General features: G+C 40.2%; 1 protein-coding gene and 1 long non-coding RNA gene across 4 annotated transcripts in view; one reads left to right on the plus strand and one right to left on the minus strand.

The window, feature by feature from the left end:
• Window positions 1-7,343, plus strand: part of LOC143844895 (uncharacterized) — a 34,666-nt gene extending 27,323 nt beyond the window's left edge. Inside the window, exon 4 of the long non-coding RNA XR_013234182.1 lies at window positions 7,134-7,343. This is a non-coding gene — a long non-coding RNA (uncharacterized LOC143844895). The remainder of the gene's footprint in view (window positions 1-7,133) is intronic.
• The window catches only part of MYOM1 (myomesin 1), a 93,565-nt gene that overhangs the window by 10,150 nt on the left and 68,054 nt on the right, over window positions 1-15,361 (minus strand). For all 3 annotated transcript variants that reach the window (XM_077352667.1, XM_077352666.1, XM_077352668.1), the window contains 14 exons: window positions 14,551-14,677; window positions 13,800-13,984; window positions 11,446-11,560; window positions 10,198-10,354; window positions 8,713-8,819; window positions 8,503-8,547; window positions 5,533-5,669; window positions 5,080-5,224; window positions 3,504-3,563; window positions 2,934-3,001; window positions 2,340-2,453; window positions 1,526-1,613; window positions 222-260; window positions 24-129 (listed from right to left, as the gene is read on the minus strand). In XM_077352667.1, coding sequence (XP_077208782.1) covers window positions 24-129; window positions 222-260; window positions 1,526-1,613; window positions 2,340-2,453; window positions 2,934-3,001; window positions 3,504-3,563; window positions 5,080-5,224; window positions 5,533-5,669; window positions 8,503-8,547; window positions 8,713-8,819; window positions 10,198-10,354; window positions 11,446-11,560; window positions 13,800-13,984; window positions 14,551-14,677 — 1,493 coding nt within the window. The remainder of the gene's footprint in view (window positions 1-23; window positions 130-221; window positions 261-1,525; window positions 1,614-2,339; window positions 2,454-2,933; window positions 3,002-3,503; window positions 3,564-5,079; window positions 5,225-5,532; window positions 5,670-8,502; window positions 8,548-8,712; window positions 8,820-10,197; window positions 10,355-11,445; window positions 11,561-13,799; window positions 13,985-14,550; window positions 14,678-15,361) is intronic.

The raw sequence follows: 15,361 nt of genomic DNA on the forward strand, positions 1-15,361 counted from the left end.
GTGTCAAGAGCTCATTCACTTACTTGTGCAACCAGCTCACTCTCAGATCTTCCAGGTAGTAGTTAACAAAAGAATATAATCTGATACCCTCTTCTGTGCTCTGGATTTTCAGTTCTGTTGCTGATAGAGCTGAAAATGTAACATATTATATCTTTGTTTCATTATTGTCATTCATAGAGTGGCACAAATGAGTTTATCAGGACTAGGTCTTAAATACTCACCAATCACCTTGCATACTTCTGTCATCAAATCTGCAAAAGCTGTAGAAAGAATCTAGAGTGAGACTCATTCCTAGATTCACTGTGCCTGGCAATGTCTGAATACTGGCCTCAAGTTCCCTGGCTAATCTGGAACTTCTTGCCAGTTATATTTTAAATTACCTTTTAAAAAGTGTTAATAAGTTTTCTCAAGGAATTTTTCTGCATCCTCCCTGTTTTCACTGTCTTTTGCTTCTTGCTTTTAGCATAAACTAACATGCATAGAGAGGAAAACGACACCATAAGTATGGGATTAATTATGTCAATCAATGATATTTGGAATCTGCTGTTAGAAAACTTGATCTAATCTATTAGAAGAATAATCCAGCTCTGTTTGGGAATGTACTACTACATGCATAACACAATATAAGAGTTTTTATTTATTCTTCAAGAAGTATACATGCTGCCTATCCAAAGACTGGCTCCTGGCAGTTTACAGCATAGCCCCTTTCCACACTGGCAGCTTATTTCCGATCTTCCCTGAATTTGGGCTGGTATCGCTTAATTTGAATGCTATATATGAACTCTGCACCTTTGTTTTTTCTGATTTTTCTACATGGATTCCTGGAATATAGATTCTGCATTATAAGCTGAAGAATCACAGTTAGTTGGGGATAGACCATCCCATTTGCATGAATCTACCGACTGGTCAGTTTTGCTAGGAGTGTACTCATTAGAAGATGGTGGTTCTTTGATCTGTGGTGTTGCATGTTTGCTTGCTGAGATAGCCCCATGGCTGTGTGAATCCTCCCCCCCCCTTTCTCTGTGACCCAAAGTATACACAAAGAAAATATTTGGAAACTGGAGAACAGGAATAGAGATTGTAAACCTAAAAAGGTGGTACAAGTACGGGTACAAATACAATGTGGGTGGTGTTGAAGTGGAGAAGTGTCCTGTCATGGGCAAAAAATGGTGGAGGGAACTAATCCAATGGAATCTTTATGTTTTTTATTTTATTTCAGCTCTTGAGTTGGGGGGGGGGGGCAAGAACCACCCAAAAGGACCTTTAAATAAGCCAGAGGTAAAGCAGCCATAAAGAGAAATGAGGGCTGAAATTACAAAAAGTGACACAGAAGCCAAAACCTGAACCTGAATGAGGTGCATAGTGAACTCAACAGGAAGCAGAATGGCTTTTTTAAAAAGATGGAAATGCATTGTGAAAACAGGAGGAAGCAGCAATGCAAAAAAGCCCTAAAACAAGTGATGAGCAGTAGTAATGAGCTGTGTTTAACCACTTTGGAAAAAGAGAGACAGCACAGCGTGCTCACCTGCTTCCACAAGCTTTAATATGCTCTTGTCCTTTCCTCTATCGTCTTTCAATATTACTTCATAAATACCAGCATCTTTCTTAGAAAACTGTGAACAAAACAAACAAAGTAAGAGCAACAGAGACATCATTCTGAATACTTTGTGTGTAACCTATGAAAACAATGAGAAAATAATGAGAAAGAACATGCTGATGACTACTTTTTCCCCTTCCTGTCTCAAGAACCTGGGTGTGGGCAGAGGCATGGACCAAAGAGCAGGAGTCAAAGGGCTTATGACCCTTTGGCTCTTAGTCAGCAACTTGCAGCCTGTGCTTTCAGTCAAGCCAGCTGGTGACCCTGGGACCAGACTGAGGCACATTTGTTTGTTTTGCTTTGTTTGCCATGCATTTGATCATGTTTATTGTGTTGTAAACTATTTTGGGGAAAAATAAAGACGGACATTAAGAAAAACACATGGCTGTGTTGGTGGGGAAAAGTGGCCGCAGAAGGTTAAAGCACCCTCTGTCTTCCTCTTCACTTGAAACTGGGTCCTCCCAGCCTCAGTTGGTAAAGCAGAAGTAGTTGTGGGCTTTGAAGACATGCAGTAGGTGGAAACAGAAAATGCAATTCTGTCATTCTCAAGGGCAACCAACTTCCTGGCCCTGGCTTTTCACCAGTTGGTGTGCCCATAACAAATGCATGATTGATCATCACATCCAACATGATTTGGAACTTTTTACTTTGTGAACACAATCTCCATTTAAGGAATTTTTCACATTTCAAGAGGCTCTTGAAATTTGTGGAGCTAACCATTAAAGAAGGAAAGTTCACTCACCTCTGTTATCAGCAGAGTACATACACCATCCTTAAAGTCATGCTCTTCGTCAACCATTATCTCTCTTTCATCTTTGTACCAAACAATGTGTGTTTCCTTCTTAATATTAGCCACCTAAGGTTAAAGAAAAGAGATTCCTTTTGTATGTATAACTGTTATTAGCAATCAATAGTTATTTAGACAGCTGTGGAAAGCAAAGCAAATTAAACTCAGCAGGCCGGTGGCCGCCATAAACGTGCTGACTCTACCAACCTTTCTACTTGAAGCAGATTACACATTCTATATTTTAAAGGGGAAGAATATTACACCAGCTCATTTTAAAATTAGTAATGTAATATTTAAAAATTGTTACTTATTTCACTGGAAGGAAGTTTTCCCTCCTCTCTTTACATCTTTCATTTAGACAAATTGCAATATTATTTCAATGACTAGAGCAATATTTGTTAAGTGATTAATTGGTAACAATAAGCATCAATAACCATGAGGTATAAGACATCCTAGCCCTAACATATGGGGTTCCCTACCGGCCACTGATTTCCACCATTCTATACGTATGATTTTTGCTGTACAGTGTATTTGAAATCCATCTCTTACCTTGCATTTCAATAATACATTGCATTCAGGGGTAACTTCCCATCCCAGATATTCAACAAAATGTGGTCCTGTTTGAAACAATTTGTAAAATAAATCCTCAAAAATTAGGACATACAAAAGATCAAATGACTTTTTCATTCTGATGTTGTTCTTATATTTTTATAGACTAGATTAGGGATCTGCAAACCTTTCTTTAATAATAGCTACTTTTGAAGAATGACAAATATCCCAAGCTACAACCCTCACTCCAACATGTTACCAAGTTTTGTTCTGTCCTAGAAAGAGATTGTGACATAAGGAAGAGCACCAGATATCAGCTAAGCAGCATAAATCTATGGCATAAAAGGGTTTTAAAAGTCTACAGCAGGCCTTTTGTGTTCTTTTCCTGTGATCTTTTCTAGGGTATGAGCAAGCTACTCTGCAGGGGTGGACAAACTACAAGTAGCTCATGAGCTGTTAACCCTGCCCTAGATTTTGGTTTTGTTGCTGTATGAAAAAAAAAAGTTCTCATTACACAGCTGACATAAGTATTTCTGTAGTCCTCTCCTGCTGAATAATGTTATGTATTACCTTGTTTTCTGAACCACTCTTGTCTCTGGAATTCTGCTGCTGTCTGTAGTTTCTGGAACACTAGTAATTATAAAAACATAACAAAACCCAGATCAAACTACATCTGTCTTTGAAAGACAACAACATTTCTTTAAAATCAAAGTATATGCCCCAGTACAGCTGAGGTGACCTTGTGTTTCAGTACATTTCTGAATGTATATCTCTTGGAAATTGAATGCAAGTTTGAAGCAAAGACAGATACATACTGGAATACGTCTTTAACCCTCTAAATACATGGTGTTGCATTCAATGGAATATATATTTCATTCCTATTCTCCTGCAACATAATCATATGCAAATATTTTTTTAAAGGGCAAAAAGCTCGCAAGCGGGTCAAAAGGTCATTCTGACTCTCACGGAAACAGCAGAGGCTGACCAGTTCAGAGGCCTTTTGATAATGTATAATGGAACATTCATTGCATTTACTATGTATATTAAGAATATGATCCTTATCTCATTATCTGAACACCGCCCGTGGCGCCGCGGGCGCCATCTGAACACCGCCCATGGCGCCGCAGGCGCCACGGACTAAATAAAAGAGTAAGGCGTTCTGGGGCGGGATGTGTCCGGGATGAGGAAAGGTCCAGATTGGAACTTTCCTCATGACAGACAATCGGAGGGACCAATCGGCAGGCGCGAAGCGCCTGCCGATTGGTCCCTCTGATTCCCAGCCCCAGCAACTGCAAGCCGCACACAGCGTGGCTCACAGTTGCTCCCGGCCTGATGCGGCGAGAGGTGCAAAGCGCCTCTCGCCACATCAGGCCGCCGCCCGAGGGAACCCCCAGCTGTCGCTTCTGCCAGGGCCGAGGCCGGGGCAGCAGCGAAGGAGCTGCTCCGACGTTCTCCCAGCTTCTGCCGGGCCGGGCGCTCCCTCGCCGCGGCGAAGGAGCGCCCGGCCCGGCAGAAGCCGCCCCCGGCCACCTCCGATGTTCTCCCGGTTTCTGCCGGGCCAGGCGCTCCCTCGCTGCGGCGAAGGAGCGCCCGACCCGGTAGAAGCCATTCCCGCCGTTATCCCGCTCCGCCCCCCCCAACCAGCAAGCAGCCGCTGCAATAGGAACCTGGAGGATCGCCAACTCAAGCTCCTCCATCGGGACTGCGAGTGCTCGCCACAGCTTTCCACAAGTGCCTGCTGCGCTCCGGCAGTGGCTGGACTACCAGCCCCAGCATGCATTGCATCCCCGTGCAATGCATGCCGGAAACAGGGAGGGGTGGGGGGATGAGCAGGGGGGAGGAAGCGCCCAGCCATGTTGTCTGCAGCCCGGGAGCCCGGCCCTAGGTTGCCTGCGCGCCCCATCGACCTTTCCCAGCTTCCGCGAAGCCGCCTGCTGAGGGTTTCCCGCAGTAGTCCCTGCCGCGACTCCTCCTCCTCCTCCTCTGTGCATGCCTCCTGCTCTATCGGCAGCAGCTCAACAGGTGAGCCCAGGTACACAACTGTGAGGGGGACGGGGGGAGAGCCTCCTAGGGCCCAGTGTATTTAGCGTACAGCCACACTTGCCACAATTTCTAGTTATAAAACAAACATTTCAAAAGATCTTACCATCATCAATAAGAACAAGGCTGGATTGATTGGTAGCTTTTCCATCCTGAAGCTGAAAGGTGTAAGTACCTTCATCCTCATCTTCAAGTCGATCCATTACCATTTCAATTAGGCCAGTATTGCGGTCAACCTTCATCTTGTATTTCTTACAAAACAAACATTTTAAAAACAGGTTTTATTTTCCCAGTTCCAGAGCTCTAATTTCCCCAAAGTTTGAATGATGATTCAGAAAGCAACCCTTTAAAACTGAAAACATAAGATTTTTTCCTCTTATTTAGTGTAGCATCCATTTTTCCCCAACACCATATAGTTCAAATGTGGTGTTGGATCACATAGCAACCGTGGGCTTCCTCCAATCCAAGTACTAATCAGAACTACCTTAGCTTAGCTTCTGAGATCTGGGCCATGCAGATCAGGACTAGTAGCAGGTAATTACTGTAGCCATTAGCTTACCTCTCCATCAACAATTTCTTTGTCGTTAAATACAAAGTTGACTTTAGCATTGCCAGACAGTTTCTCAGCCTGCATCCAGAATCGCACCTGGCCCTTCTCCAGAATTTCCACTGCCAACTCTGACTTAAGGGGAATAACTGCAAAAAAAGAGAAAGTTTCAGAAAGGATCCTTTCTTTGTGTTCATAGGTATTGTCTTATTCAACAAACAAGTGGAGAACAAGAGAATGATATAAACAGCTTTGTGATGAAAGGCAGTTAATAATCAATATAGCTAGACATTGAAAGTAGTATAAGGCAGGTTGGTTGGTGGAAAGGAGAAGACAAAGCAGGGAAATGTGAAGCAATGGGGGCTGCAAGGAAGGAAGGAAGAGAAAATAGTGGGGTTACAGGAAAAAGTGAGATAGACCATTTATGCACTGGGAACTTCACTGCCCCAGCTTCCACGCAGGAGCACAAATCGGGGGCGGATGAGGTGCACTGGGCCAAATGCTCTCCCGTATGGGTGCAGGAAGAGGTGGGGCAACCTGCCATGACTAAAACTTCAGCCTGCAATATTAACCAAGTCTGTGTTTACTGAAGGACTCATACCAAGGATTCTCTTGTTTAATTGATCCTGGATGCGACTGTAACTCCCACCTAGATGAAACTTTACCATGTTTGTATTTAGATGCTTCAAAAAAGGCTTTGATTGTGTGGAACCTAGTTTCCTGATTAAATACTTGAACAGATGGGGTCCTGGTAAGCACTTTATAAAATAGTCCAGAATATTTTCAAGTAAAAGGACTAACTCTGTCAGCCCTAGTACTTCCCATATATTTAGAAACCTCTGCAGCATTGATTCATTGAACATCCCTTTCCATCCAGTGACAAAGAGACAATTTCAGCAGATGATCAGAATAACAAAGGACTCATTAAAAGGGATTATTAAGCGTGAGTGGGATCATCACCTTGCAAGTTTCCTTCTAGACAAAACATATCACACCACAGGCTTCTGCTTTGCTGTTAATAAGCAGGCAGCTGACAACTCCACTAGGACATATGCTTCCTGACTTGTCTAAGAACCAACTAAAAATGAGGATGAGATGACACTGCCACCTGTAAATTGTAAAGGCCTGATTATTTGCCTGTGTTAATCCTATCTGTGTCAGGAACTAAGAATGGATCCCTGTTGCTATAATTCAAGCTAAAGAGTCAGGTTTCTACTAGACCTGGCTTTCTCATGAAATCGGGGTTTCATGATAGCCGTGGAAGGGTTTACTGAATGGGTGGGAGTTAATTTATTTCTTAAATATTTTTCAAATTTGTTAAACATTTATCGGGTGATATGACCATATATCCCTCCCCCCCCCAGGTGGCCAGTGATGGGCCTGGAGGGGGTGGGAAGGGAAGGGCCACAGGTGGGTGTGTACACAACTATGCTTCCCAACCTTGTTCTGTACCATCACACCACTTCTGGGGTTTCTCAAAGCTGAAGAATATTACAGGGGTTTCTCAGTGGGGAAAAAGTTGAGAAAGGCTGTACTAGACTGATGGCAGTGTGCTATGATGACAAGTTGACCACATGAGGAGGCATGTATCTAATCACCTCTTTCTTCTGCAGAAGACATTGGTGCACCAGTCACAGGGGTATCAGGCCTGCGGCTTCCCAAGAAAACTGTCAGTGATTCATTGACTCACAGACCAAAACCATCCAGAGTCTACTGAGGCATCAATTGTTGCTCCATCAACCTGAATGCATGATATGGCACAGCCACCTTCAAAACCATATCAGCAAGGGGGGAGGGGAATACTACACTGTCCCAATTTGCAGTATTAGGGAGCACAAGAATTCAGCCTTTTAATAAAAGTTTCACATTCCACATTGTTAACAATCAGTTAAAGCTTTTTATCTGTTATATAATTATGGTTACAGAAGTTGTTTGTTAGTTGTTTCTCCTCTTCATGATACTTGACAATAATATTTTTTGAAGTTTCTACTCATACAAGGCTTCAGTCTATAGAAATGGAACAAAATAGATGAAATCCTCAAATTTAGATTCTACTCCGTACCATATCTCCTTGGAAACTGAGTAGCACTGACTGGGGAATCTGCTGTGCTGTAAAATATTTCAAAGTACTGGGGAAACAGGAGACTTGTTTATCATCATGATTTTTCAGAATCCACAAATAACCCTTAAGAGGCAGCCACAACTGAATTTGTGTTATGTTTTTGGATAACATTAAACTCCTTATTAAGTCTATGAGAAATCTATTGAAGATTCCTAGATAGAAAGTAAGTTGATAAGGAGAAGGAGAGGTGAAAAAAATTAGATTGTCTCCTAGGATACTTTTCCCTTCAAATATTAACAGTTGATGTGAAGAAGCTATGCATTATCTTTATATTTGAATATGAATAAAACAGGAAGAGAAATCTGTGACCTGTTAAACCCAAACTGGCTTAATACCATATAAGTCAGCATCAGCATGTGGGTGTACAAGAAGACACTGTGCCGCTGATGCTTTTGTATCACTGTCAGCTCTGTGGCAATTTTAAGCTCTTGTGTGCAATTAGCTGTGAATATTTTATCCTAAAATGGAACAGAAAACAAAGACTAAGGCCAAGAGGCTAGGTGGAAAGAGTTAGACCCATCAGAAAGGTTTAAATTATCAAGAGGATGTGGTTTAAAAATGTTGTAATACTTAAATTTCTGTATGATTGTTTTTAAATCTGTTGTTACCTGCACTGAGCTGGCTAGGAAAGGGAGGGATACTATATATACCAAACTGCCAAGGAAAGCATGAAGTGGCTTCAGAGAGCCTCATTCTAACACTGCACATTCGGACGGACAGACAGACTGGGTACTTTTTGGCTTACACTTCCACCTAGCATATTTAGTTCATGAAAGGAAGACCACCGTGGATGTGATTAGCCTAGAGACAGCCCTTGTCAAGCCTTATTCTCCCAACTGGTATTTCTTGTTCATACTTACTTGGAAATTTGTGCTGATGGCTGAGGGCAAGAAGGCGCTTCAATTCTGCAGAACAGTTCAAGAGAAAACAGTATTAGAAGAAGTCATGTGCGTTATGCACTGTTTGTTTCATTCTTCCTTGTCTTGCAGTTGTATTTGAGAACCTTTTACTATTATAATAATCATTAATAATAATATAGCCTGAAATGTGTACAGAAGTATGATGCTCACCATCTTCATCTATAGTATAGCTTGAAGAGACACCATCTGTGTCTGTGACAACACAGGAGTAAATGCCCAAATCTTCTTCACTAAGATCTTTAAAGATAGCTTTTGACCTATAAGAGAAAAGAACTTAGCTTAAGCAACAGGGATAGATCCATATGTAATATATGAAACATATGCAATTCTTAATTAGTAGTTATTTTCATGCATTTTGAGAGCTTCAAGAGCTAAACCACTGCAGCAACTAGTAAGAAAGATATACACAGTCTGAGATCAGAATATGCTGCAGCTCAGCTGTTACCTTAGGCTACACAGCCTGACATAGTACCCCTGATTTAGAAGTACCTTGAGTGTCAGTTTGTTTCCAGGCACAATTTAAGGGACTGATTTTAATCATTTATGTCCTTCATGAGCTTTGCCCATCATACTTCAAGGACAATATCTCCCCATGTGGACTCACCTGCCAACACCACTTGGGCTAATTATTTTTGTTGAGAGTGCCTTCCAGTCAAGCTATACAGTCATCCTCTGTGAGGCTGATGACATTCACAATGATTAACACCCTTCCCCAGTCTATGAAATGATCTGTACAAGGAAGGATGCAGAGTAGCCCTCTCTCAAATTAGTTGTACAAACTCTATTCATAGAATCATAGAATAATAGAGTTGGAAGGGACCTCATGGGTCATATAGTCCAACCCCCTGCACTATTATTATTGTTGTTGTTGTTGTTGTATTTATACGCCGCCTCCCCCCCGAAGGCTCGAGGCGGCTTACATAACCCCATCCCCTAAAAACCATAAAATAACAATAAATTCCAATAAATTTACAATAGTGGCAACAATGATGGCTTAATCTTACTCATTTAGTCTCCGCATCCTCAACTACAGGAGGGGGGGTGACACTCTATCGCAAGTTTGTGGGGGGGGGGACACACATCCCAATCACCCATCTACTGTAACCTGCCACCCCCTTAAGCTTTCACAGAATCAGCTTCTCCATTACATGGCTATTTAGCCTCTGTTTAAAAATTTCCAAAGATGGAGAACCCACCACCTCCCGAGGTGACCTTGTTTCAGTGATCTTTTCTTGGCCAAGTAGTAAATAAGTCAGTGTATTTTTAATGGTAGAGATAATCTTGGAATTTGTTATGGACTGTTTTGACTAATTGTAAATACTTTAAACTTGGTTTTGTTGCCTTTGGTTTGTTTTCACATGGTTTCAAATTCAAGAAGTGGAATATCTTCAAGAAAAAAAAATTAAATCTGTAAATACATAATAAATTCATTCTCAGTGTATGACACAGGATTCCAACATGACTGTTCTGTTTACAATTCTGAGTAGTAATAAAAAATGTCATTACATTGAGGAAATTAATTCACAGGAGAAAAAGGCATGAAATCTACATGTAAATTTGATGAGGTTTAAATGAGTGGCAAATAATGATTACTTGTATTTCTATAATACTGTTGCCATCATTAACATTTCTTACTTTCCACCTTTGGTGTCAATGGCTAATCGAGAGTCATCATCAATTGGTTCATAATTCTTGGACCAGATAAATTTAGAGTCTGGAGACATGTGATCACATTCAAAGTTCAGTGAAATTATTCCATTGTCATCTACTTCAACAACAACTTCTTTTGTTCCTGAAAAATCAAAGGAACAGAATAAAATAGCTGGGCTATATGCTCAGTTTAAATAAATCTTTTTGTCTTAAATAAGAGAAAGTCAATCTTTTCCCAAATACCCAATGATATAATTCATATTTTAGGATTATGGATATGAAACTGGGGGTAAGGGTGGGGAGGTCTTGGCTTCATAGAACAAGCCCTCTTAACTTAGAAAGTCAGTAATACTTTCTACCATCTTTGACTGGTTAGCCTATCCTATTCAACTGTGATGCATACCCTGGTTATAGAATCATAGAATCATAGAATCATAAAGTTTGAAAGGTCCATACGAGCTATCTTGTCCAACCTCACTGCTCAATGTCCCGTCAGCCTAAAGCATCCATATATCTATACTGACACAATGTTGATTGCAGTGCATCATAGTGACCATGTCACTGTAGTCTTGACTCATCTACCCTGGCTCCCTATTTGTTTCTGGGTACAGTTCAAAGTGCTGGCACTAACCTGTTTGGTTTGGGACTAACATAACCTGAAGGATCATCTACTCACTTATGAACCTAACTGACCGGTACAGGAATCTTTAGTGTTACAGCATGGGGCCCTCATCTTCTGAGATTAAACCAGTGGCAACCAGGAAGAAAGTATTCTCACTCCAGGGAGATTAACCTGTCTCCTTCTGTTGCCATCCTTCAACAGCATCTGGCATTCCCTCAGGGAACCCTCATTCCTGCCCAGCATTTTAATTATTTTGATGTTTTGGGTATGTATTTTAGCTCTGGTTTTAATGATGTGTTTTTGTTAGTTTTAATGTTTTTAAGATGTGATTTTAATATGTACTAATTTTTTGGTTGCCTTGGTAGCCCTTATAATGGAAGAAACATGGAATATAATTTTTCTAAAATAAATAAAAACAAAAGCATCTGCCCTGATCTCTTCAAAAATAGCATATTTTTGAAGAGCATACTCTCCTTCTGTGAGATAATGCTACCTTTTAATAATCACAGAACAGAATGATCTGTTTTATGTTCCCCATATCCAGTTATTCTGATAACATTAACATTTTATTTTATACTTTACACAAAAAAAACAAATGTACATTAACAAACCTGGTCGAGTTTCAGCTACTACAGGGTCAGTGGCATCTGAAGGTTTCCCAACTCCAGCTTTGTTTGCTGCTCGTACATGGAACACATAACTGGTCCCTTCTTTTAGGCCACTTATCTAAAGGAAGCAAAAACATATAATACAAGCTAACATTTTAAAGGGAATGTCTTCAGGTTAGTTGTGTCTCTGAGTTGTGGTTTTCGGGATAGAATTTCTTTATAAGCTGGTAAAGCATTGCTGGCAAAGATTGTTTGGCCTATATGCTTATTTAGTCTCCCTGGTATTAATTAATGATATAAAGCACTGCAGATGGACCAGAGAGCCATTGGCAACTGCCATGTTCATATGCTCTTTGGAGACTGTATGATATAGTCCATGAAATTCTAAGAACAGTGAATAGCAGAAGAGCCAGAAAAAGATGCTACTATCACAAGTCCTTCAACAATGCAGGGATATGTGTACCAGTCATGCAAGTAAGGTGCTACAACTTCTCTATGCTTCTAACCCACAGTTTGAGGAGGACATTACTGTCTCATCTGGCTTCCCTTGTAGTGCTTTGCTCTCTATTCCAGCAGTAAATACTAATGGCTACATTGCATCTAGGGACTGAACAAAAGTGGTATGCTCAAGTACTGGAGGTTGGGGGTAAGATAAATGTCACCCATCCAAGATATTTAGATGATCACTATATTGAATAATTTCCTTAAAGTATGCTTTTGTCCATGTTTCCCTCTGAATCAGCAAAACAAAATGTTGTAAAATGAATAGTAGAGTTAACTGGAACCTGATTAGGAGTGAATGAACCCCCCCCCCCCGAACTGAATTTGTTCTTCCTTAGCTTTCTGCTACTATGTTCCTAGAAGTTGAGTTGCAATTCCTGAGAGTACACAGATATATTGTCTTCCCCTCCCCATGAGAATACAAAAGAAAGGAAGGATTTAACTTCATTCAAATGCACCCCTCTTGTGCTGAAAAGTGAACATTGTTTCCATATCTGAAGAAGTGTGCATGCACGCAAAACCTTGAATAAAATTTGTTGGTCTTAAAAGTGATCCTGGACCCAACCTTTGTTCATTTTATGTTTCTTTGTTCTGCCACATGGCTCTACGTTGAGGGATGCGGTGTTTACTATGATCCTAAGCATGTCTGTCAGTAAGTTCAGTGATCCTTACTGCCAAGTTAGTGTGAGGAGGGTTGTTGGTCTTAAAGTCTGCTCTGCTACTTCAAACCAATATGGCTACGGAACAGATAATGTTCTTACAAGCATGCAGATTTGAAATGATGCTGGTAGTAGGTTGTACTTAGTGTTTTGCAGCACAAGAAACAAAGCTGTGTTTTCTTTTTAATCAGGAAACACAGAAATCACTTGATAGTCATTTGCATTCTTTTATGCACTGTTGACTTCCTGTTCCATTTGTCAAATACTTTTCTTTAGCTGTATAAGAATAGTAGAAAAGTGTTTAGATGTGCATGTGTGAGTGGTAATTTACACCGATTCTCCCTTCTGTATTCTAAACATTTATTTAAAAATGCACAATTCTGGCTTGCATATCGGGTTATTTGGCAACAATTCAATAACTTATATACATCTTAGAAAATGGTCAGGTTTATAACTAGAGGTGGACACCAACAATCACTTGATATCAAGCGTAGAACAGCAGGAGAATAAAAGTATAAACACGGTGGTTCTGTGCAAGTACATAATGGACTGCTGTACACTTTGCTTTACTGCCCCTTCATTTAAAAAAATTGCGCCTCTAACAAAAGATTTCTGGCTATGGCCCTGCATCTAGCCCAGTCTTTCTCAGTTTTTATACCATTCTGAAACCCCTGAAACTTTCTTCAGGATTCAAGAAACCCCAGAAGTGTCATGAGCATGCTGACTATGGTTAAGAAGCATAGCTATGTACATGCCCACCTTGGCCCTCTCACCTTCCCGCCCCCTGTAGGCCCAACACGGGACATTGGGGGCCCCCGTCAACAATATATATGGTCATATCACCCAATAAATGTTTAACAAATTTAAAACATATATTAAAAATTAATTAACTCCCACCCATTTGGGAAACCCTTCCAGGGCTGTCAAGGAACCCCAGGGCTTCTCAAAACCCTAGTTGAGAAAGCCTGATCTAGCCCCTTATTCACTGCAACTCTACGTGTCTCTTCTATATGTCAGATTCCAGCCAAGGTATGAGTTGCTCATTTCATTGTCTCTGGCCACATGGGTGTGGACAAGAGTACAAGAGATGCTAAGCAACATAAAATCATAAAGAAGTGTCCCTGCAAATTGCACATGCATAAGTGATCAGCCTCAGTGATTATTCAAGAGCAGAATTCTTTGTGGAAACTGGCTTACCTTCAAGAATTTGTTTGTAGTTGCCTTCTCATTCACACTCTTCCAATGTTCTTCTGTGGCACTTGTTTCTTTCATGTCAACATAAAAGCCAGTTACAGGACTCCGGCCAACGTAAATTGGTGGCTTCCATAATAACACCAAAGAATCTTTCCTGACTTCACTGCAAGACAAATCATGGGGTGGACCTAGAGGAAAAAGTAAGACAACTGAGATTACAAGAAGAATTAGGGCATACCATAGGTGAAGCAATCATTGTATAGAAGTCAGTGTACCAAACTGTTACCTGAACTTAGCTGACATTACAGAAAAAAGATATGAAAATATGGCATTAACACAGTAGCATTCATTCTTTTTGTCCATTATTAATCATAATTTTACATGGGATTCCTCATTCTGAAGTACACACTCATATTCTTTGCCATGCGATTTAGGTGAGCATATTTAGAACAGCCACAGAACAAATTTTCTGTGCCCTAAACTTGCATATTAAGTTAATGTTAAATGTCCTGTTTGTACAAACACAAAGGATGTGATACACAAAATTATTTCAAAAGCCATCCCCTGTGAGACTTAGCTGAATATTTTTTAAAGTTCAGCACTCATAGGGTCAAATTTGTGTAGAGCTTTCAGAAAAGGATGCACTGAGTTACTCCATAAATCAGTTATTTCTGATAAACTGCTGTTGTACAGTTTAATGTGCCACACTTAGGAAGCTCCTGCAACCTCTAAATATTTTTTTTCTAGATCTGACCTGGAACAGCAATGGTCCATTCTTCACATTTGAAGGATTGGCTAGCTGGAGATGGAATGCCAAGTCCAGCTAAATTTGCAGCAGCCACTTGAAATTGGTATGTTGTATTTTCCTTCAAGTCATGTACCTGCAGCATTGACAGAAAAATTATTTTTGAATTTATGCATTTTAATAGCCCAATAAATGTTCCTTATTGATCAAACATAAGTACTCTAAGTAGAAAAGTGTACCTTGTTCGAAGATAGCTTGTATGTCTTAGCTATATGAGCCAATAAACAACCAACATTTTAAAAAAGCTTTCTGAGGCTTTTAAAAATATGCAAAACTATGTATTTAAACACACACACATAGCACTGATACAAAGACATTCCTAATATTCTAATAGACAGTTACAAAAATAAGCCCATATACTAAGGATAAATAAAAGTGCATCCAGACAAAAATTAGATAATCATATACAAATAATTTATCATCCCAAAATATTATAATTATGCGCCACCTCTATATAAATAAACACTGTTTGCTACATACAGCATGGCTGAACTACTATAGCGCTTCTTCCAGATGTGGGAAAGGGATGTCCCACAAATTTATTCTAATAACATTCTGTGGAAGTCTTTGCAGTGGTCAACAGATTTCCATTTTAAGTTATTCTCATCAATTAGATAAAGATGACTAGATAGAGAAAAGGGATTTCAGGAATCTTATACTTTATTATTTGTAATCTGCCTTTCTCACATGGACTCAAGATGGGTCAGTACAATCAATGCAACAGGACATTCAGTAACAAATGCATTAGAATATTCAAAAT

Source organism: Paroedura picta, chromosome 9 (assembly GCF_049243985.1).
Source record: "Paroedura picta isolate Pp20150507F chromosome 9, Ppicta_v3.0, whole genome shotgun sequence".
Lineage (NCBI taxonomy): Eukaryota > Metazoa > Chordata > Lepidosauria > Squamata > Gekkonidae > Paroedura > Paroedura picta.